This window comes from Pristis pectinata, chromosome 31 (assembly GCF_009764475.1).
Source record: "Pristis pectinata isolate sPriPec2 chromosome 31, sPriPec2.1.pri, whole genome shotgun sequence".
NCBI classification, from domain to species: domain Eukaryota; kingdom Metazoa; phylum Chordata; class Chondrichthyes; order Rhinopristiformes; family Pristidae; genus Pristis; species Pristis pectinata.
Genome location: NC_067435.1, coordinates 17,345,485 through 17,369,068, shown reverse-complemented (window position 1 = coordinate 17,369,068; position 23,584 = coordinate 17,345,485). Strand labels below are relative to the sequence as shown.

The 23,584-nt window shown below is 44.6% G+C and overlaps 1 protein-coding gene across 2 annotated transcripts; it reads right to left on the bottom strand.

The window, feature by feature from the left end:
• Positions 1-12,143: 12,143 nt before the first annotated feature.
• Positions 12,144-22,393, bottom strand: trappc5 (trafficking protein particle complex subunit 5). 2 transcript variants are annotated; one of them, XM_052042246.1, is made up of 2 exons: positions 22,237-22,393; positions 12,144-13,061 (listed from the first exon to the last, which is right to left on the bottom strand). In XM_052042246.1, exon 2 carries the CDS (start codon positions 13,059-13,061, stop codon positions 12,489-12,491), a length of 573 nt encoding a protein of 190 aa, XP_051898206.1. In that variant the 5' UTR covers positions 22,237-22,393; the 3' UTR covers positions 12,144-12,488. The 2 variants fall into 2 exon arrangements, with proteins under 2 accessions (XP_051898206.1, XP_051898205.1); XM_052042245.1 differs by lacking the exon at positions 22,237-22,393 and adding an exon at positions 16,267-16,385.
• Between the last annotated feature and the right edge of the window lie 1,191 nt (positions 22,394-23,584).

The window sequence follows — 23,584 nt, the reverse complement described above, 5'->3', positions numbered from 1 at the left end:
TTGGTTCATCAGTTGCAGGATGTGGATACAGCAAAGAATTAGGATGGTAAATGGCATGTTGGTTGCTGTCATAAGGGGGTTGGAGCACAATAAGTAAGTCTTACTGAAATTGTGCAGAACTTCAGTGAGTCCACATCCAGAGCCCTGGGTGCATTCAGTCTCAGAATATGGAAAAACTGAAGACTTGAGTGGAATGGAGGAGGGGTTTAAGAGCAATGGGACTCATTTCACACAGTCAGTGCACTCAATGCACTCAGTCTTTTTTCCTGGGTTGGGGAATCAAGAACTAGAGGGCATAGGTTTAAGGTGAGAGAGGAGAAATTTAATAGGAAACCGAGGGTCAACTTTCTCACCCAGAGGGTGGTCTGTATGTAGAACAAGCTGCTGGAGGAAGTGGTTGAGGCAGGTACATTAACAATATTTAAAAGACGCTTGGACAGGTACATGGATAGGAAAGATTTAGAGGGATATGGGCCAAATGCCGGCAAATGGGACTAGCTTAGATGGACATCTTGGATGGCATGGACTAGTTAGGCCAAAGGGCCTGTTTCCGTGCTGTATGACTCTATGACTCTATTTCAGAGTGAACCATATCAGCAGGAAGCCCCTGCCACACATCAGCACAGCAGTCCAACACTATTAAACAATGTCTGAAATGACAGAAGAATTTCATGGGATAAATACTTACTGTTTCCTCTGAGAGGTTCAGATATTTACAAGGATAGATGGCATAAATTTGGCTTGTCTTCCCTTCAGATAGTTGAAAGGATGAGCTAGATAAACAGTTTAAAATGATGATCAGATGCACAAGCAAAGTGTAACTATGTCCTCTGATGAGGAAGCTAGAACACAAGCGTGCAACAATTCAATCAAAACCACTTTTACTTGAAAAGGCTCTGAATGCTGGATGAACACATTGACATTTTCATGATGGAGATCAGTGGCTATTTGTTGGGCAAGGATGTCCAGAGATATAGACAATGATGGAGAAAGAATTAAGGTTCAGAGCAAACATGAGCTAATGAAGTTGGAGCAGGGTAGAGATCCTGAATGGTGTCCTCGTCCACGTCCACTCACCTCTGAATACACATCCTCCCCATTGAGAAACACATCCCGAGCCATCATCAGTTAACTCGAAATTACACCTTTCTCTGTGGAATATTACAAAGCTTCACCCGCAATGCACCTCCGCAATCCGCCACCTCCAATACACCCCTCTGCACCACAACTGGACTGTTAAATGGTTCTCAAGACAGAACCGTGGTGAGAGTGCTCAAGCTGGCCCCAGTATCTTAAGAACTGGCTGCCACTCATGGCCTATTCTACAATCTACACTGTGGTCTGCATTCATATAGCCCTTTAACCTGGTAAAACATCCATGCGTGACTCACAGGAGCACAATCAAAAACTGGCACTGAGCTACAAGATGTCATCAACAGCCTGGTCAAGCAATTGGATTTTAAAGAGGAACAAGATAGAGGCAGAAAGTTTTAGCTGAGAAGTGAAGGTGGGAATACTGCTGCCATTGTTAGAGTCAGAAGACAAGCTCTTAGAAGGTTTATAGAACTGGAAGCAACCAAGATAGTGAAGGGTGATAATCAGAGATGGATTTTAAAATTAAGATTTTAAAATTAATATTAGCACCTAAGGCTCTTGCAACTCATTCAAGTCATGAGTACTTGAATGAGGCACAAGAGGGCAGCCACAGAACAGTACCCAGCAACTATCAAAGGCAGAACAAACTAGTGGAACGTTTCCCTTTGACATAGCTGAAGCTGTATTGTAGTTCCTTTATATATCGGTATGAATACTTTTGAAATAAAAAATGTAGCCCTGCCTGGAATTATCCAGTGTCAGTAACTGTAGGATTGGAATGTAGATGTGAGTTTAGGACTACAAATTGTACAACACATAAACCCTTTTCTTTAGTTTCTTCTTTGGTAATGTTAACAAACCCTATGTGCTGGGGCCATGGCAGGAACATTGCAACATATAACCCACCCCATCATTCTACTGTCGTGCATTGATACAACTGGTCAGCGTTGGTCTACCATACAAAGTACAACGTCAAAAAAATCATTTGTAGGTTCCAAACAATTTCTCTTCAAGAGTGATTTGCTCTAAGTTGCAAATGGTGTGAATCGAAGTGAAACAGGATTTATATGGAGAAAAAAGTGACATCAAAATGTGATCAGGTCAGACACTTGGGTCCAGCATCTTCGGCATCAGCCTCAGATCAGTGTTCCCTCCGTACTTTTTCCAATGATATGATATCCCAAGGCCCTGCCTGCATTCTCACGTGGGTGAGATCACATGGCAGAACTTGAAAAGTGGGGAAGTGGTGGGTGGGGGGGAAAGGAATTTGCTTTCCAGGATGGAATTTATTCTTCCACTTACACCTATGTCCTGGATTCAGGTTACTTGGCTATTACCACATTGTTATTTCTGCCACCTTGCTGAAGATAAGTTATTTGTCATTAGAATAGACATTAAAGACAAGGTGCAAAAAATTGCCGGAGGAACTCAGCAAATCAGGCACCACATTCAAAGACTCAGCGGCCAGCCGAGGTGAGTATGTCACCACCATCACGGACTTTATCAGCAAGTGTGTTGAGGACTGTGTATCGAAGAGGACAATCCAGGTGTTCCCAAACCAGAAACCATGGATGCACCAGGAGATGCACCCCCTACTGAAGTCTAGGACTGCAGCATTCAAATCAGGTGACCCTGACCTTTACAAGAAATCGAGAAACGACCTCCGTAAAGCTATCAGAGACGCCAAGGGACAATACCAGTCCAAAATCGAGTCCCAGACCAGCCATCAGTTGTGACAGGGCGTACATGCTATAGCAAGCTACAAGTGAAGTCGGGCAACATCGCTAACAACAGCGCATCCTTTCCCGATGAGCTTAATGCATTCTATGCACGCTTTGAACAGAAGGGGATTGGTTTGTCACCACCCACCCCGACAGCCTCCAATGCACCTGAACCCACAGTCACCATTGTGGACATAAGATCAGTCTTTCGCAGAGTGAACACATGGAAAGCATCTGGCCTGGATGATGTCCCTGGCTGTGTCCTTAGATCCTGTGCAGATCAGCTAGCGGGGGTATTTGCACACATTTTTAACCACTCTCTGCTTCAATTTGAGGTTTCCCACCTGCTTTAAGAAGACCACTATCTTCCCGGTACCTAAGAAAAAGAAGGTAACATGACTTAATGACTACTGTCTGGTAGCTCTGACATCCACCATCATGAAGAGCTTCAAGAGGCTGGTCATGGCACGCATTAACTCCAGCCTCCCGGTAAACCGTGACCCAGTGCAATTGGTCTACCGCCGAAACAGGTCTATGGCGGATGCCATCTCCCCGGCCCAACACTCATCTATGGAGCATCTGGACAGTAAAGACACCTACATTAGACTATTGTTTATTGACTACAGCTCAGCTTTCAATACTATAATTCCAAGCAAACTCATCACCAAACTCCGAGACCTGGAACTCAACATATCCCTTTGCAACTGGATCCATGACTTCCTGACCAACAGACCGCAATCAGTGAGGACAGGCAGCAACACCTCCGGCACGATTATTCTCAACACTGGTGCTCCACAAGGCTGCGTCCTCAGCCCTCTACTCTACTCCCTATACACTCATGACTGCATGGCCAGATTCTGCTCTAACTCCATCTACAAGTTTGCAGATGATACCACCTTAGTGGGCCGTACCTCAAATAACAATGAGTCTGAGTACAGGAAGGAGATAGGGAGCTTAGTGACATGGTGTCATGACAACAACCTTTCCCTCAATGTCAGCAAAACAAAAGAGCTGGTCATTCACTCAGGATGAGGGGCAGGGCGGTGCACATGCTCCTATCTATGTTGACAGTGTTGAGGTCAAGAGGGTTGAGAGCTTCATGTTTCTAGAAGTAAACATCACCATAGCCTGTCCTGGTCCAATCACGTAAATGCCATGGCCAAGAAAACTCACCAGCACCTCTACTTTCTCAGGAGGCTAAAGAAATTGGCATGTCCCCCTTTGACACCAACCAACTTTTATCAATGCACCATAGAAAGCATCCTATCCGGATACATCATGGCTTAGTACGGCAACTGCTCTGCCTGTGACCGCAAGAAACTGCAGAAAGTTGTGGACACAACTCAGCACATCACAGAAATCAGCCTTCCCTCCATGGACTCTTTCTATACTTCTCACTGCCTTGGTAAAGCAGCCAGCATAATCAAATACCCCACCTACCCCGGACATTCTCTCTTCTCCCACATCCCATTGTGCAGAAGATACAAAAGTTTGAAAGCGTGTACCACCAGGCTTAAGGACAGCTTCTATCCTGCTGCTATAAGACTATTGAACAGTTCTCTAGTACACTCAGATGGACTCTTGACCTCACAACCTACCTCATTATGACCTTGCAACCTTACGACTACCTGCACTGCACTTTCTCTGTATCAGTGACATTTTATTTGGAAACTCTGTATTGTTTCACCTTGTACTACCTCAGTGTACTGTGTAATGAATTGATCTGCATGAACAGTATATGCAAGACAAGTTTTTCACTTAATAAACCAATTCCAATTATCTGTGAAGGCAAAGGGATGGTTGACGTTTTAGGTTAGGACCCTGAATCAGGATTATCCCCTTTGCCTACGCAGATGCTGCTCAGCCCGCTGAGTTCCTCCAGCAGCTTGTTTTATTTTGCTCCAGATTCCAGCATCTGTAGTCTCTTGTCTCCATTAAAGACAAGGTACTTCACTGGTGAGCATTCTTAAGTTGTGAAAGTTACTGTTTTTGTTTGAAGTTCAGTTCAGAATGGTCAATGAGGTTGCACAATGGTGGGTTTAGGTGAGGAAGGGATCCAGCTCCCCTCACCTTCAGTATGTGGGATCATGTGTTCCAAGGTTATGGAAGGTTACCTCATTCAGTTTCCTCATGGGAGGCTAATGGCCCCTCACCACCAACGATCCTCACTTACAACAATTAAACCATTATGCAGTTCAAGGAACATCCATTGTACTGTAACAAGGTTTTGCCAAATAAATATTTCTGTAACATAGTATTTATATTAGAGTGTTGCATAGGAAGAGGGCCTCTAGTAGCCTTTGTCCTTTTAGGCTACAGAGAAGAGAGATTGTTGACAATGGTAAAAAGTGCAGAAGAAAGAGGTGAGTTATAATTACCACTAAATAAACTTCCACCTCTGTAGGATGGGCAAAAAAAACACTGTAACAGGACAAATATCCCTGCCCTATTAAACAAGCGGTTTCTGTGATTGAATTAACGGGCTTGACAGTATGAATAACAACAGCCCACTGGAGTGTCCTCTTACAGATAATATCCCTCTGCTTTCAATTGGGATACAACAGATGGAGATAGAACAAAGACTTAATTGACCTATTGCCTCCAAAAGGGCAGGCTATGGAATCATTAAAGGATGGAAAAAAGAGAAAGGGGCCTATGCTTGTTCCTAAAACCAATCTCTGCAGGAATGCACAGAGCAGTGATGGGCTTGTGAACACAAATGAGAACCAGAGGAAATGTGGCTTCTGACACAGGCCTGTTGGGTACAGATAACCTTTGGAGATTGATTGAGATGTTTTGTTATGAATGGACACTGACCAGAGGCAGGGGTCTCATCTCAAGTTGGTCAAGAAGTAATAGTTAAATGTTTGCAATGTTAAATGTTGTATATGGTGAAATGTTGGTCAAAAAAATGCACATTTATAATGTGCAACGTTAGTAATAGGCTAATATAGGTCATGCATATTTATGCTTAGGGTATAATAATCACTATGATTTTAAGTCATCCTGGAATACTGTATCTCAGCTCTTTGCTTGCAAATACTTGAATAAACCAGTGAAAAAAGGAACTTGAATTCCAGCTGATCACTACGGCCGCAGAGGGTGACTGAACTCCCACAACAATTACCGGTTGTAGGATTTGCAGGACCCACTCCCAGGTGGAGCAATGCTCCAGTGGGTATTATTTGTTTGAAAATATTCCCAATAAACAGTTGGTGTTGAACAAGAAGGGTGGGAAAGAAAACAAGTTCAGACAGGCTTCAAGTAGGATCATTCCTGCAGGACAAGAGCCCCGACTGCACGGAAAAGCCAAGTGAGAATTAGAACTCAGGTTGTCAAGGAAATGATGTCTTCACACCTCACTCATAAACATAGGAAAATGATGCTACAGATGGAAAAATTAGAGTGGCAAATGATTGCATCACTATAGTGATCTAATGTGACCGTAGAGGGACACTAGGATAGAATAGGTCAAATACCCACGTATAATGGACTGACAGTGCCCCCACCCACAAATCAAACAGTGACTAAACATATTGGGGTTGGTAATACAGTTGTCGTGCCCTTTGCAACAAGAGAGAGTTAGGTGCTATATGAGGAATTATTCATACACAGGAAGTGGTGATATTACTTTGTGGTGAGAAAGTGGGAGATGTGGGGATGTTTTGTTGTATACTGTTTGCATGATTAACTTCCAACATTCCTTTGTTCTAAAACCTTCAAGATCAAGTTTTCTTGAACTGATAGGATTGTGATTTAAGCAACCTTGTCCAATTAACCTTTGACCAATTCATATTTTGTTTCTGAATAGTAGAAAGGGTTGGGGGGGGGGGGGGAGAGAGAAGAGAGAAATCTATGCTAAGTGGACGTTTGAAATAATCCTACATTGCATCTTGGTGTTTGTCAAGTAAGAGGTAGTATCTCTCTCAGAAACTACACAATATGAGAGTGTGGTTCACTGTAATGCTGAGAGCTGGAAGTTATCAGCCCTTTATAGTCGTGTCTTTGTTGGAAGTGTCCGTTTTATCTTTCTTCTGCAAGGATGATAATATTTTCTTTCTAATTGTTATTTAGTTTTATTCCAGTCAACTGAAGAAAGAACAGCAAGTTGTATTTTAATTCACAAACACATGCTGTCTGTCTACCTTTCTTTCATGACTTTTCGGTTAATAAGTATCAACCTAAATCAACATTAAATAGAATAAGACCCAAATTCCACAATGATCATGTGCAGTTCAGGTTAACATTGAGAGTTATGCAAGAATCTCCAATTCCAGATATGAGACTCTCATCTATTAAGAACTGGCATTTAGGGAACTATTTGAATTGTCTTCCTTAATGAAGGTTTTCTTCCATTAGATTCACAAAGATATTAATTGCAATTTCTTATGTTCTATTTGATTTTGGATTCTTAACGTAGACTTCGTACGATTTCTCAAATTCATAAAGGATTATAAAAGAATGAGTTTACTGTTATCTAACACAAACTCCATAAATTGAAATGTTGCCAGATTTGATAAATGAGAACTTAACCCTTTCCACAGGCAGCTGTTTTATTCAAGTTGTTTAATTTTAAATGGATGACTAAAAGCCTAGGCTCTTAAGGTGAACCACAATGGATTCTTTTCTCCTTAAGCAGGTAATGACAACTTTCACACTGCAAGAGGTCTAGCAGTTTCTAGAATTTAAGCACTTGTCTGCTAAATTGCAGCACTGCAACACATTGAACTTCACACTTTTCCTTGCACATTTCTGGTGGTTTGGTATTTTCTGAGACAGGTGCATAAAAAGAAATTTACCTCAAGTCTAAGTGAATGATCAAACCTTCATGGCAGTGGTTTTTTTTAAAAGAAAGAGAGCACGTTCTGGGATTTTGCTGTATATTAAAGGAATAAAGAATTGATTCAGGAAACAAAGCTGAACTTTAACAAAACCTGTCAGTTCAACAAAAAGTTGTTTAAGAATGTGAAAAATGAACAATGGCACAACACATAGATGTTTTAAGATTTAAATAATCAAAGATTGTGCCAGTAACAATACTTGAAGACAACAGACTGCAGATGCTGGAATCTGGAGCAACATACAAGGCACTGGAGGAACTCAGCGGGTCAGGCAGCACCTATGGAAGGAAATGGACAGTTAATGTTTCGGGTCAAGGGCCTTCATCTGGAGTATATTTAACAGGTTTATCTGGACCCTTCATATGGGTAATCTTTTAACAGGTTTTATGGAAACGCTGTATAGGACAGTAAAGGTTTTCCAGAGCTCCTGAATAAGACAAAAATTATCACTTCAAAGCAGATAGGAAGTCACTGCATCAAATGGCAAGTTGTCAAAAGCATGAAAGAGATTTAATTACCTGAATTTCTGGGGATAATTCATGAATTTAAAACCAGAATGTTGACTGTTAAAGTCAGGAAAGGTGTAATGAAGTACAACTAATTATCCTCTTTCTTGAAGTCCATCTCCAACCACTTTAAAAGAACTGCATATGATAACCATCAAAAAATAGAAAATGCTTGAAACACTCAGGTCAGTTGGCATCTGTGGGAAGAGAATACTTCAGGTTGGAGACCCTACATCAGAACTAGGAAGGAGAAAACAAAAGCTTGTGAACTGCATGGAGAGTGGGAAAGGGGTGATGTCTGAGAGGGTAAAAACCACGAGAGCTGTTAGACAAAAGAATGTGGGAGTTGCAAAATGCAGAGCAGGATGAATTGCCCAACAAGGTCCGGCTGGGCACATTCTCCTAGAGGGGGAGAAAAAGTAAAACAAACAAGCTGAACCAATATTACAGTTTGGCAACTGATACAGACAATTGCTTTAAGTTGTAGAATCCAGCATCGACTCCAGAAGCCAGCAGCGTGCCCAGATGGAAAATGAGGTGATGTTCCTCAAGCTGATGTTGGGCCTCACTATGACAATCCAGGGGGAGACAAACCGATGTCAGAGTGGGGGTAGGATGGAGAATGAAAGGAGCAGGCAACAGGAAGCTCAAGGTCACCCCTCCAGACTGAACGGAGTTGCTCTGCAAAATGGTCACCCAATCTGCATTTGGTTTCTCCTATGTAGAGGAGAGCACATTGTGAACATTGAATGCAGTACACTGGATTAGAAGTTAATACCATACCCACAGCCTGAGACATGGAGAGAAAAGTCTACATCTCCATACCTTCTGTGTTTTCGGAAGAGAAACGGGAAGCCAAAGATGGATGATATATGTGGCGTGATGCTGGGATGCCACAGTGAGTGTGCACCATGTGATTGGTTGCTGCAAGACTCAAAAGCAATAAAAAAGGGGCTACAGGCTTATTCTCCAAACAATCTCTGCAGGAATACATAGAGGTAACAGGTTTATGGACACAGATGGCAGCAGAGGAAACATAGCTACTGAAAGTAGGCCTGTTGAGTACAAGTTGTCTTTGGAGAGACAGGACATTGACTAATTAAATCCAAGGAGATTTATTATAATTGGATACTGGCTGGGACAATGGCCTTGTCTCAGATTGGTCAAGAAAATACTCCGCTCTACTGTGTATTCTTAGAATCAGATGATACAGGTCACATGTAATTATGCTTATGTAGCCGCACACAACGTGCTACTAAAGGAACACACAGAGGCAGAGAGTGCTGAACTCAAAAACCCTTTACTGATTCAAAATCGCGCGCTTAAATCTCCCATCCCACAGGCCCCCACGACCCGCGAGGCGGACGTGATGTCCGACTGTGCCCGGAGGGTCCGCCCCAAGCGGGTAGTTCCAAACGCGCTACCGTGTGTCTGCCCGTGGCTCCCGATGGCGGTTCAAGTCCCACGTGTGCGGGCTGCCACACTTAGGCTACTTAAAAAAAAATCACAACTTATACAGTGATTATTAAGTCATCTGAACTCTACCTGAGTGGCTTCTTTGCATATGCCCAAAAAACAGAACCAGTGGACAAGGGAAGTTGAGTTTCAACCAGTTACTGTGGGGTGCAGAGGGCAAGTTGCACAACAAGTTCCCTCCACCTGTGCTAGATATTGGTGAAAGGGCCAGTTAGTCAGCACCTCTGTAACTGAGCCTACACAAAAATGCTAGTGGTTGAGTCCACCTGTCCAAAGATAAGTTATCACGTTTCTATTCAGATATATCTCCTTATTGTGACAAATGCAATAATGGAGAGGCTTCCTTAATCCATATGTTTTGGTCATGTCCGAGTTTGGAAAAATTCTGGATGGAGGTATTTCAAACATTTTCCGTACTTTTTAAAATAAATTTTAAGCCAAATCCTTTAACTGCATTATTCAGGATTGTTGGAGAAAAAGATATAATTCTGGAGACTTCCAACTTACACATATTGGCCTTCATTTCTCTTATAGCCAGGAGTGCTGTATTGCTTAAATGGAAGGAAACTATTCCCCCCACTCATGCTCAATGGTTACGGGATGTTATGTCATATCTAAATTTAGAGAAGATCCGTTGCTCTATTTCTGGATCTATGCTGAACTTTCAAATATTATGGGGACCTTTTTCGAACTACTTTCAAAACCACTGATTTGGTGCTAAATGTACAGATATTGGCCAATACTACTATGTCTTTAGGATGTTACTAAACAGCTTTGGTTTTGGTAGTGGGGTTAGATTTTTTTTTATGTAATAAAATTATTCCAATTTATCAATATCAATTGATTTTTTTTAATCAATATGAAGCATTGTGATTTCTTGTGTGATTCAATATAATCTATTTTGTAACATTTTCTTTTTTTCCTTTGTTTCATGCATTTTTTACTTCTTATTTGAAATTAATAAAAATATTGACAAAGAAGATAAATGCTAGACATTGTGAAGAGAGAAACAGAATTAATGTTTCTAGTCAATGACTTGTCATCAGAACAGGGACAAAATATTTTTTATTTAAATCTAAGTTGCAAAGGAGGGATGGTAGGAACAAGGGTAATGTCTATGATAGAGTGGAGATTTAGAGACGGACCAAATTAAGAAAGTACTGCTGGTGCCAACTGAGACAGGTTGGTGAAGGCTTGTTCATCGCAGCCAATCTGTCTGGAGGTGCAAGAGATGAACGAGACAGAGGAGTGAGAAAAAATGCTGGAACTCTGACATAAAGGTGAAAGCTGAAAATACACTGCAGGTCAAGCAGCATCTGTGGAGAAAAAAAATTAATTCAATGTTACAGCTTGATGACCTTTCTTCAGAACCAGCCAGTTCTGATCCAAACTGGAAAGGTTGGTTATCTGATGTTGCTGAATGCAATGTTAGGTCTTGAAAGCTGCTATGTGCCGAGACAGAAGATGAGATACTATTCCTTGAGCTTACGCAAGGCTTCATTGGAACAGTTTAAGAGGCCAAAGTGGACTGGATCAGAGAATTAAAGTTACAGGCAGCTGGAGGTTCAGTTTCACCCTTGTGGACTGAACAGAGTGTTTTGCAACCCTCTGCTATTGGTTTCACCAGGGAAGAGGAGACCACAGTCTGAGCATCAAGTGGAAGAAATGCAATTGAATTGTTGTTTCACCTGAAGGGAGTGTTGGAATCCTTGGATGGTAAAAGAGGAAAAAGAGGGAAAAGGGTAGGTGTTCCATCTCCTGCAGTCTCACAGAAGGGTGCTGCAAGGGGAGTGGCTGCGATGAAGGGAGCCTCAGAGGAAATGGTTCCTCCTGAATGCCGATAGCTTGCTCTCCCTTCTGCTTTTATTTCAGATTTCTGGTACCTATAGTTACTGGTCTTGCCACAAGTTAGCGCCTTCATGAGATGACCAAGCGCACTGTGCAGAGAGTGACAATAGAGTAAAAATGTCTGATTATGTCATTGTTGAATCATCTGTGAAGGAGTCTCTGTCCAGTAGATACAACAGAAACAGAAGCAAGTCAGGTAGCTGCATACTGGATGCACAATTCATCACAATTCTTAATCATTCCATTAATTTTACAGAAATTAATTCTGCAATAGTTTTATTAGAACAAAATACAACTGCTCCTAGACTCACTTTTACTGCAGATGGGCTCAGGTGAAAGAATCAAATAAATTAACTGATTTCGACAGAGTGCAAACAAAAACTCCCCAACTCTGGCACAAAATATCTGTGAAGTTCTTTTAAAAACTTGTGGTCAAATATGAATGATTTCCAGTGTAAAGGTTGGGCACAGCACAGCACAGCTTATATTATCCCAACCATACCACTTTCCAAACTGTCCTGGGGGACCCCCCTCACTGAAAATCACAATGAGTTCAAGCAGAACTCTCAGAACCAGACAAGGACTGCCTACAACTCAAACATACATATATGGAATCACCACCAACCGGAGAGCTCATCACCACCAACACAGCAACCTGGGGTTTTGTAAATGTTTTATATGCAATTCTAATTTCCACACACAACAGATAATTAATACCAGATGTGAAAGAATCCATCCTTATTTAGATTTCCTAAAGCAATAAAGTCCCAGAACACCAGAAGACTGGTACAGGCAGAATTAGGGATACAGTTAACAGAAAAACATTCACACTTGGAATGGTCAATGGTCCACAATTTGAAACAGGAAGGCAGATGGAGACAAATTTATCTTAACACTGCACGTAGTTACAGTCTTGACATCTTAGGGTAGAAGGTCAGTGAGAAATGCGATAGAGGGAGTGCACCCAGGCGTGTTTGAGTGACGGGCATAAACTGCACACCTTATCGTCCATCCAAAGTCTTGTCACGAGCAATGACAGACTCGTCAAACTTGATCATAAGGGTGGTGCCCTTGTGCCAGTGGGCTGTCACCTTGGCAGGGAAGCCACTATAAGAGAGGATGGCCTCTACAATGCCTGCCGTGAAGGAGGCACAGTTGAGTGTGCTGTTCTCCTTGGGCACTGAGATGTATGCATTGATGAGTGGTTCTTTCTCGATGATGTAATAGGTCTTGTCGTCATCATTGGCTTGCTCCAACTTGTCTGCCTCCTTGCCGAACAGGGCCTTCCACACACTGACCTTGATAAAGAGCAGCACGTTGATGACCTTGGTCTCACGCTTGCCGTTCTTTTCTCGCATTACCAGCACGTCCAAGATCCGTGCCCCCACCTGCTGGCCCAGCTCCGACAGCTTGTTCTGCAGTTCTGATACAGAGTAGACGCGGTTCTGACAGTATTGCACGATCTCAGAGAACAGCAGAGCAAAGGCACTCAGGCTGACCTCAGACTTGGGGCGAGTGAGCGATCGCTCCAAGATGGCTGACTTGCCCCTGGTGAACCGCGTATCCATGGCCATCTTTAGGAAGACAAAAAGAAAAATCAGGAAACATGGCAAGATCAAAGACAATGAAGCAGCATGGCAGAGTCATCCAGAGATTCCAGCCCCCCATCATTGCATCATAGAATTGTACAGCAAAGAAACAGGCCTGTTCGTTCCACCTTGTCCATGCTGACCATAAGGCCTAACTACACTACATTTGCCACATTAGGCCCATATCTCTCTACACCCTTCCTATGCAAGTACTTGTCCAAATGCCTTTTAAATATTGTAAATGTATATGCCTTCACCGCTTCCCCTGGCTGCTTGTTCCAGATATTCACCAACTCCATGCCAAAAATCTGCCTTTCAGATCTCCATTAACTTTCTCCCCTCTCATCTTAAACCTATGCCCCCTAATTCTAGACTGCCCTGAGAAAAAGGTTCTATCTATCCTACGCATGTCGCTCGGTTTTATAAACCTTTAAGCTCACCCCTCAGCCTCCTACGTCCCAGTGAGAATAAATCCAGCCTATCCAGTTTCTCCTGATAACTACAGCCCTCCATTTCAGGCGACATCCTGGTGAACCTCTTCTGCACTCTCTCTATTGCCACCACATCCTTCCTGTAAATGTGGCGACCAGAACCAAACACAACAATGTCTTGTACAGCTGTAGCATGATGCCCCAATTCTTATACTCAATGCCTTGGCCTATGACGGCAAGCATTTCAAATGCCTTTTTTACTTCCCTAAGTCACCACTTTCAGGGAGCTATGGTCTTGTACCCTAAGATCTCTCAGTGCATCAATGCTCCCACAGTCCCTGCCATTTACTCTACATGTCCTACCAAGATTTGACTTCCCAAATGGCATTACCTTACACTGGCTGGATTTAATTCCAGCTGATGCACATCCCACTGTATCCTTAGACAACTCTTCACCATGTATAACTCCACCAATTTTCATGTTGTCTGCAAACTTACTAATCAAACCACCTACATTCTCATCCAAGTTATTTATATGCATATAACAATAAAGGTCCCTGTAGTACACCGCTTGTTATACACTTCCAGTCAGAAAAACACCCATACACCACTAACCTGTGCCTCCTATCACCAAGCCAATTTTTGATCCAGTTTGTCAACATGCCTCAGACTTCTGGACCAGCTACCATGCAAGACCTTGTCAAAAGCCTCACTAAAATCCATGTAAACACATCTACTGCTCTGCCTTCATCAATTTTCTTGGTTACCTCAAGGGTTTCAAAATTATCAGCCTTGTTTTCAAATTCTGCCCTTGAACTACAATCTCCAATGGCCTCTCTTCTCAAGTCTTCCATATGAATCGACTGAGGACGACCCCCTCAGGAGCACGCAAGAGACTCCACATCACTGTAACAAGGGAAATAACTCACCCAATATCCAATGCATTTTTCACTCATTAAAATAAGTGATCCAATTATTTATCTTATTGCTGTTTGTAGGAAGTTGCTAATGCACATATAATGCACATACAGCAGTTCCCAAATTCCATTGGTAATAGGAGAAATAATAGGACAAAAGCTGGAAATCCTCAGCAAGTCAGGGAGGATCTGTGGCAGGAGAAACACATTTAACTTTAGGTCAAAGGCTCTCAGGTCTAACAGTTTGATTAACGTTAAACTTTCTCTTTCCACAGATGCTGCTTGAACTGCTAAGTTCTTCCAGCTTTTATTTCATATTTCCAGTATTTGCAGATTTTTTGGATTTTCGGCCAAAGAATTCTTCACAAGTAATCGGTGCCTTTTCGACAATGCACACTACAGCAACAGTGGTGAAGGGACTGAACATCTGGGCTGGTGGATGGTTCACCATTCCTGAAAGTTGCTTTTTCTTGAATGATGGCAAGTTTCAAAGCGTGGCAGGTGCTGCACTCATCCAGGCAAGTGGAGAGTATTCCAATATATTCCTGACTTTTGCTTTGTAAATGATAAAAAGGATTGTGGCATCACGAGGAGTATCACTTGCATAATTTACACAAGCTCTAACACAGAAGGATACCTTTCAGCCAATCAGGTCCATGCCAACTTTCAGAGCATCCCACCTGTGCCTTTGCCCCATTTACCTTCCTGTAACCTATTCTTTCTCAGACGCTCATCAACTCCCCCACATTCTCCTGCACTAGGGGTAATTTAACTTAGCAACCCATAGATTTTTGGGTCTTCAGAGGAAACCCACAGAGTCACAGGGAGAACGTGTAAACTCCACACAGCCAGCACCCAAGGTCAAGATTGAACCCAGGTCTCTGACACTGTGAGACAGCAGCACTAACTGCTGCACCTCTGGGCAAACCAGGTCACTCAGCCTCTGACTACTTTCAAGCACAGTATTTGCATGGCTAATCCAGTTAGTCCTTTGCTTAATGATCACCCTCAGGATGCCAGTGACGGAGGACTCAGCAATAACAATGCCGATGCATGTCAAGGGTCAGTCATTGGACTCCCTGTTAGGGTTGGTCATTGCCTGGTATTTACATAACACAGCTGATACCCATCACCCAGGACTTAAGGCTTGCTAAGTCACAGGCACAAACTTCATTATCCGAGGACTTCTAAATGGAACAAAACAAATGTGCATTCCTTTGAAACATTGACCTTTTGGGGGAGAAGTATAAAGGGGCAGAGCAGCTGAAGGTGGTTTGGCTTGGGACAGCACACTGAAGAACACCACCAGTTTGTCCACGGACAAACACATCATCATCCTTAATGAGTACATAATTATGCAATGAGTCCAGTCGGTGAAGACCTTTCCCTGCTGCCTCACTGGGCACAAAGCTGCCTTGATGTCAATGGCAGTCGCTGCAACAGCTGATTCAAGGTGGCAACAAACACCAGATTGGCCCTTGAATCATGGTCAACCCCTGTATCAGTGCAAACACGATGGTAAGTCCTCCCCCCACCCCGCTACCACCCCCATCCCTCCCAGTAGATCCAGACCCCGGTACCCGCCCCCCCCCCGGACCGGGCACCCTCTCCCGGTACCTCTCACCCCCCTCTGTTACCAGCTCCATCCCCAGGCCCCCACTGCCACCACAGTGAGTCCGGGAGGCCCCCCCCACCGTTACCCGCTCCGTCCCCGGGCTCCGCTCCCCGGTACCTCTCCCCCTCCCCGGCTCCCCGGTACCTCTCCCTCTCCCCCTCCCCGGCTCCCCCCCCGGTTACCCGCTCCCCGGTACCTCTCCCCCTCCCCGGCTCCCCCCCGGTTACCCGCTCCGCTCCCTGGATCCGCTCCTCCTCCCGGCCCGTGCCGTCTACATCCGGGTCACTGCCGCTTCACCCCTTCCATCCGCCGTCACCCGGGCAACCCCGCCCCGCCCGGGTTCTTCCCCCGGTACCCGCCCCTTCCCCCCCCCTCCGACCACCGCCCGGTAACGGATAAACTCCCCGGGCCGGCCCCAGGCGGTCCGTGTCCCCTCGGGGGCCTGGGCGGGGCGCGCCCTCGGCCCGTGTCCCGGGGGGGCCGCTCAGACAGCCGGCTTCATAGTTGAAGCTTCAGCAATGGGAAAGATGCAGCGTTAATCGTGGGGGCCGGTGACCTCTCCAAGGCTGCAGATCGGTGTTGGTTTATTATTGTCACTTGAGGAGAGGCTTAAGGTGCTAGGGCTTTATTCACTGGAAAGGAGGAGGATGAGAGGAGACATGATAGAGGTATATAAAATATTGAGAGGAATAGATAGAGTAGACAGTCAGCGCCTCCTTCCCAGGGCACCAATGCTCAAGACGAGAGGTCATGGCTTTAAGGTTATGGGTGGGAGGTTCAGGGGAGATGTCAGAGGGAGGTTTTTCACCCAGAGAGTGGTTGGTGCATGGAATGCACTGCCTGGGGTGGTGGTGGAGGCAGATACATTGAACAGGTTCAAGAGCTTGTTGGATAGGCATATGGAGGAGTGTGGGATGGGGGGATATGCGGGAGGAAGGGGTTAGGTAGTGTGAGGGTGGTTTGATGGAGGGCACAACATGGTGGGCCGAAGGGCCTGTTTTGTGCTGTATGGTTCTATGGTTTTTTTCTATGGTTTTACGGAGGTTCAGTGAAAAACTTGTCCTGCAAACCGATGGTACAGGTCAGATCATTACACAGTGCAGTTGCATTGAGTTGGTACCGAGTCCAGATCTGGTTCAGGTCCGAAATACTTTGCCTCCTGATTCCTCCGGCCCTCCGTCTCCTTCCCCTTTGGTGTTTCCAGCTCTTGTGGGATTCAACTCCTCCAGCCGTGGTACAACTCTGGGTACCTTCTCCGTGTCCCCCCCCCCCCCCCCCCCGCAGCCTTCCTGGGACGCAGTGCCCAGAATTACCCACAGTATCCCCGATGGGGTTTTATTCATGTTTTGTAAAAATTTAGGAATCTTCTTGGGTTTTGTGCTTTTTACTAAAAATGCTCTTTTTTTAAGTTATAGAGCACAGAAACGGGCTCTTTGGCCCAACTTGTCCATGCTGACCAATTTCCCTACCTGAGGTAGTCCATTTAAGACAAGACAAGACAAGATTTCTTTATTAGTCATGTCTACATTGAAACACACAGTGAAATGCATCTTTTGTGTTGAGTGTTCTGGGGGCAGCCTGCAAATGTCACCATGTTTCTGGTGCCAACCTAGCATGCCCACAACTTCCTAACCCGTACGTCTTTGGAATGTGGGAGGAAATTGGAGCACCCGGAGGAAACCCATGCAGTCACAGGGAGAACATAGAAACTCTTTACAGACAGTGGCCAGAATTGAACCTGGGTCTCTGGCGCTATAATAGCATTACGCTAACCGCTACACTATCGTGCCTGCCTGTGTTTGACCCATATCCCTCTAAACCTTTCCTCTCCGTGTGCCTGTCTAAATGTCATCTAAATGTTGTAATTGTACCTGCCTCTACCAACTCCTCTGGAAGCTTGTACTCACAAGACAAAGGAGCAGAAGTAGGCCATTTGGCCCATCGAGTCTGCTCTGCCAGTTCACCATGAGCTAAACTATTCTACCATCTAGCCCCAATTTCCAGGCCTTTTACCATATCCCTTGGTACCCTGACTAATTAGATACCTACCAATCTCCTGCAATGATGGGGCCTCCACAGCTGTAGATGGCAAAAAATTCCATAAATCCATGACCTCCTGGCTAAAGAAATTTCTCCGCATCTCTGTTTTAAATGGGTACCCTCTAATTCTAAGACTGTGCCCTCTTGTCCCGGACTCACCTACCATGGGAAACAACTTCACCACATCTACCCTGTTCAGTCATTTCAATATTCAAAATGTTTCTATGAGGTCCCCTCTCATTCTTCTGTACTCCAAAGAATACAGTCCAAGAGCCAACAAACGCTCCTCATATGTCAGCCTTTCATTCCATCTTTGTAAATCTTCTCTGAACCCTCTCCAACATCAGTACATCGTTTCTAAGGTAAGGGGCCCAAAACTGCACACAGTATTCCAAATGAGGTCTCACCAGTGCCCCATCGAGCCTCATCAACACATCCTTTTATACACTATTCCACTTGAAATGAATGCCAATATAGCATTCGCTTTCTTTACCGCCGACCCAACCTGAAGGATAACTTTTAGGGTATCCTGCACGAGGACCCCCAAGTCCCTTTGTGCTTCCGAATTTTGAATTTTCTCCCCACCTAGATAATAATCTGCCCGTTTATTTCTTCTTCCAGTGTAAAACCGCGCATTTCTCAACATTGTATCTCATCTGCCAGTTTTTTGCCCATTCTCCTAAACTATCCAAGTCTCTCTGCAACCTATCTGTTTCTTCAACACTTCCTGCTCCTCCACCTATCTTGGTGTCATCTGCAAACTTAGCCACAAAACCACTTATTCCATAATCTAAATCACTGATATACAGTGTAAAAAGAAGTGGACCCAACACCGACCCCTGCGGAACACCACTAGTAACTGGCAGCCAACCAGAACAGGATCCCTTTATTCCCACCCTTTGCTTTCTGCCTATCAGCCAATGCTCTACCCATTCTAATATCCTTCCTGTAATTCCATGGGCTCTCATCTTATTAAGCAACCTCTTGTGCGGCACCTTATCAAAGGCCTTTTGAAAATCCAAATACACAACATCCACTGCTTCTCCCTTGTCCATCCTACTTGAGATTACCTCAAAAATTTCCGATAGGTTGGTCAGGCAGGATATTCCCTTAAGGAAACCATGATGGCTTGGACCTATATTGTCGTGCACCTCTAGATATTCCGTAACCTCGTCCTTGACGATCAACTCCAATAACTTTCCAACCTCCAATGTCAGACTAATAGGCCTGTAATTTCCCTTTTGCTGCCTCCCTCCTTTCTTAAACAGCGGAACTACATTTGCGACCTTCCAGTCCTCCGGAACCATGCCAGAGTCTATTGATTCCTGGAAAATCATCTCCAATGCCTCCACGATCTCTAAAGCCACCTCCTTCAGAACCCGAGGATGCACCTCATCCAGTCCGGGAGACTTATCTGTCCTTAGTCTATTCAACTTCCTGAGCACCTTCTCTCTAGTAATCTTGATTGTACTCAATTCTATTCCCTGAGACCCCTGACTATCAGGTATATTGCTGATGTCTTCCACAGTGAAGAGTGATGCAAAATACTCATTTAGTTCCTCTGCCATCTCTTTGTTACCCATTATAATCTCTCCAGCACCGTTTTCAATCGGTCCTATATCTACCCGTGGCTGTCGTTTACTCTTCATATATTTTAAAAAACTCTTCTAAAAAGTATCCTTTTGTGTGTTATTTGCCAACTTCCTTTCATAATTCATCTTTTCCTTCCTAATGACTTTCTCAGTTTCTTTCTGTAAGTTTTAAAAAGTTTCCCAGTCTTCTGTTTTCCCACTAATTTTTGTTTCCTTGTATGCCCTCCCTTTTACTTTTATTTTAGCCTTAACCTCTCTCGTTATCCACATTTGTGTCATTTTTCCATTCATAATTTTCTTCTTTCTTGGAATATATCTATCCTGCACTTTCCTCCTTTCTTGTAGAAATTTCATCCACTTCTGCTCTGCCGTCCCTCCATCTAGCTTACTTTTCCAATCAATTTGGGCCAATTCGTCTCTCATGCCACTGTAATTTCCTTTGTTCCACTGAAATATTGATGCACCTGCTATCAGCTTCTCCTTTTCAAATTTGAAACTGAACTCAATCATATTGTGATCACTACTTCCTAAGGGTTCCTTTACCTTTAGTTTCCTAATCACCTCAGGTTCGTCACACAGCACCCAGTCCGAAACAGCCGATCCCCTAGCTGCTCCAAAAAGCCATCCAGAAGGCATTCCACAAACTCTCTCTCCTGAGATCCACTACTTTACTGGCTTTCCCAATCCACCTTCATGTTAAAATGCCCCATAATTATCTTGACATTGTCTTTCTGACATGCTTTTTCTACTTCCAGCTGTAACTTGTATTCCACATCCTGGCTGCTGCTTGGGGGCCTGTGTATATGTAACTGCTATTAGGGTCCTTTTACTGTTGCCATTTCTTAATTCAACCCATAAGGATTCTACCTCTTCTGATCCTATGTCCCTTCTTTCTAGTGATTTAATATCGTTGCTTACAATCAGGGCCACTCCACCCCCTCTGCCTACCCGCCTATCTTTCCTACACACTGTGTACCCTTGGACATTCAACTCCCAATCACATCCATCATTAAGCCATGACTTGGTGATGGCCACAATGTCATATCTTTTAATCTGTAGCTGTACTACAAGGTCATCCACCTTACTTCTAATGCTACGTGCATTTAAGTACAGTACATTCAGACCAGTATCTGCTACTGATTTCACTGTATTTCTATTGCACAGCACATTATCCTGTCTTTTCACCTGCCCGTCCTTCTTGCCATCTTTGCTGCACACTATCTTTGACTTGTTTCTATTTTCCTCTTCTTCAACCCTAATATCCTGGTTTCCTTCCCCCTGCCAAATTAGTTTAAACCCTCCCTAACAGCTATGTTAAACATTCCCGCCAGGATACTGGTACCCTTTGAGTTCAGGTGTAACCCATACTTTTTGTATAGGTCATACCTCCCCCAAAATAGATCCCAATGATCCAAGAATTTGAAGCCCTGCCCCCTGCTCCAGTTGCTCAGCCACGCATTCATCTGCCTGATCCTGCTCTTCTTGCCTTCATTAGCACGTGGCATAGGCAGTAATCCTGAGATTACTACCCTGGAGGTCCTGCTTCTCAACTTTCTTCCTAACTCCCTGTAATCTTCCTTCAGGACCTCCTCCCTTTTTCTACTTGTGTCATTGGTACCAACATGTACCAAGACTTCTGGCTGCTCGCCCTCTCCCCTCAGAATACTCTGGACCCGATCTGAGGCATCCTGTACCCTGGCACCAGGGAGGCAACATACCATCTGGGTTTCCTTATCAGGCTTGCAGAATCTCCTGTCTGTTCCCCTCACTATGGAATCCCCTATAACTACTTCATTCCTCCTTGCTCGCTGGACCACGGCACCAGGCACTGTGCCAGAGTCCTGATCACCGTGGTCTTCCTCTGTCAGATCATCCTCTCCAACAGTATCTAAAACGATATACTGATTTCTGAGGGGGACTGCCACAGAAGTGCTCTCTACTATCTCTCTATAGCTCCTGTCAATCACCTCCTCACTTTCCCTGATTAACCGAAGGTCATCAAGCTGCAGCTCCAGATCCCTAACATGGTCCCTAAGAAGCCACATCTCCATGCACCTGACATAGATGTAGGCCTCGGGGAGGCTGCAAGTCTCCCAGGGTCCCCACATCTGGCACTCCAAGCACAAAACTAATCCTACAGGCATACTGCTAATGCTACTAAATAAATAAACCAGTGACTTACCCCCTTACTATAACTCTCGCCTCTTACCTGTTCTCGCCGAAGCCTGTTGAGCCGAAGCCTGTTGAACCAAAGCCTTACCACTCCGACGACGACTGCTTCCCGACTACCACTCCGCTAGTCAATGCCTCTCTTCTACAGTGAAGGTAAGTTGCTCCTGCTCCTCCAGGCTGTTCACTCGCACTCCGACACTCCGAGTGGAGCCTCAGAACTGTACCTGATTTACAGCACTCCAAAGCTCCAGCCCTTAATACTCCTTCCCTGATGTGTAACTACTGTGATGTTGTAACCCTTCCACCTTTGCCCTCTGCACTGGGGGATCTGGGCCCGCCGACCCCAGGCAAAGCACCTTCACACCGACTGAAGACACCCACGGTAACGCTCACCTTCCCTGCGGCACAGGCTGGGCCTGAATGCTGGAGCAGACCGGGGATGGAGGGCCGGGGGGTGATCCGGGGGCTGCCGCAGGCCGGAGTGGCGTCTCTAAGTAAGAGCCAGTAACAGAGGGATAACCCGCTGCTCCTCGGTCCGCCACGGTTCCCCCCACAAAACGAAACACAAACAGTGGCGGCGGAGCCTCGCACGGGGCGGCGCTAACCGTGGCTGGAAGTTGTGCAACCGTGACCAAATCCGGAACAGCCAGCAACTTCCCACAATATCACAAGGTCGCACAAGGTACACAAAAGTCACAATGTCACTATGCCTAGTACCTGCTGTGTGGAAAAAGTTGCCTCTCAGATCCCCTTTAAGTCTTTCCCCTCTCACCTTAAACCTATGCCCTCTAGTTTTAACCTCCTCTATCCATGAGAAAAGACTGTGACCATCCACCTTATTTAATGTCCCTCATGATTTCGTATACCTCTGTAAAGTCAACCCTCCACCTTCTTGGCTCCAGGGAAAAAAAGCCCCAGCCTGTACAGTCTCCCCTTATAGCTCAAGTCCTCCAGTCCCGGTAACATCCGTGTGAATGTTTTCTGCACCCTTTTTAGCTTAATGACATCCTTCCTATAGCTAGGTGACCAGAACTGCAGACAATACTCCCAAGTGCAGTCTCACTGACGTCTTGTACAGCTGTAATGTGACATTTCAACTTCCCCTTCTCAATTTGCCCTGCCAGTTTTAAAGTGTATGAAGCCTTTCATTTTCTATACCATTTTTAAAAATGAACCATTTGGTTTATACAATTTTCTGACCAAAAACTATTACTTTACAATTTCTGTCCATTCTACCAATCTTACAGTACTTATTCTCATACATCAAACCTCCCTCTAGTCCAGCTATTCTCCAATGCTGTTTTAAGGCTAATAGATATTTCAATCTCCATCCTACAAAGCCTCCAACTTACCTAAAAGTTTGCATCTGTAGTGAATGGTTCCACCTTCGTAGCCTGTGTAATAGGCCTCCTGAAGTCCTTTGCTAGCCAGGCAAAAGTACAACTGAAAGAATTAAAGGAACAAGAAACAATAGGCCATCGAGGCTGACCCTTCTTGACAGATCTCTAATCCACCTACCTTGGCCCAATATCCCTTAAACCTCCCAAGTCAACATCTTGCCCGACCAAATTAACTGCAGCCATCTTACTGCAGGTCCTGGCACTCACCAGCAGCACTGCCACATTAATCCAAAGCAAAGAGCAGAAAAAATAAGAATGAGAAGCAGTTGTAGGCCATTCAGCTCCTCTTTCATGCTGTACCATAAGAATAGGAGCAACAGTAGGCCACTCGGCCCCTCAAT

Bases quoted from the DNA above. Each gene is read 5' to 3' on its own strand.
- trappc5 (XM_052042246.1), bottom strand. From the start codon at position 13,061: ATGGCCATGGATACGCGGTTCACCAGGGGCAAGTCAGCCATCTTGGAG.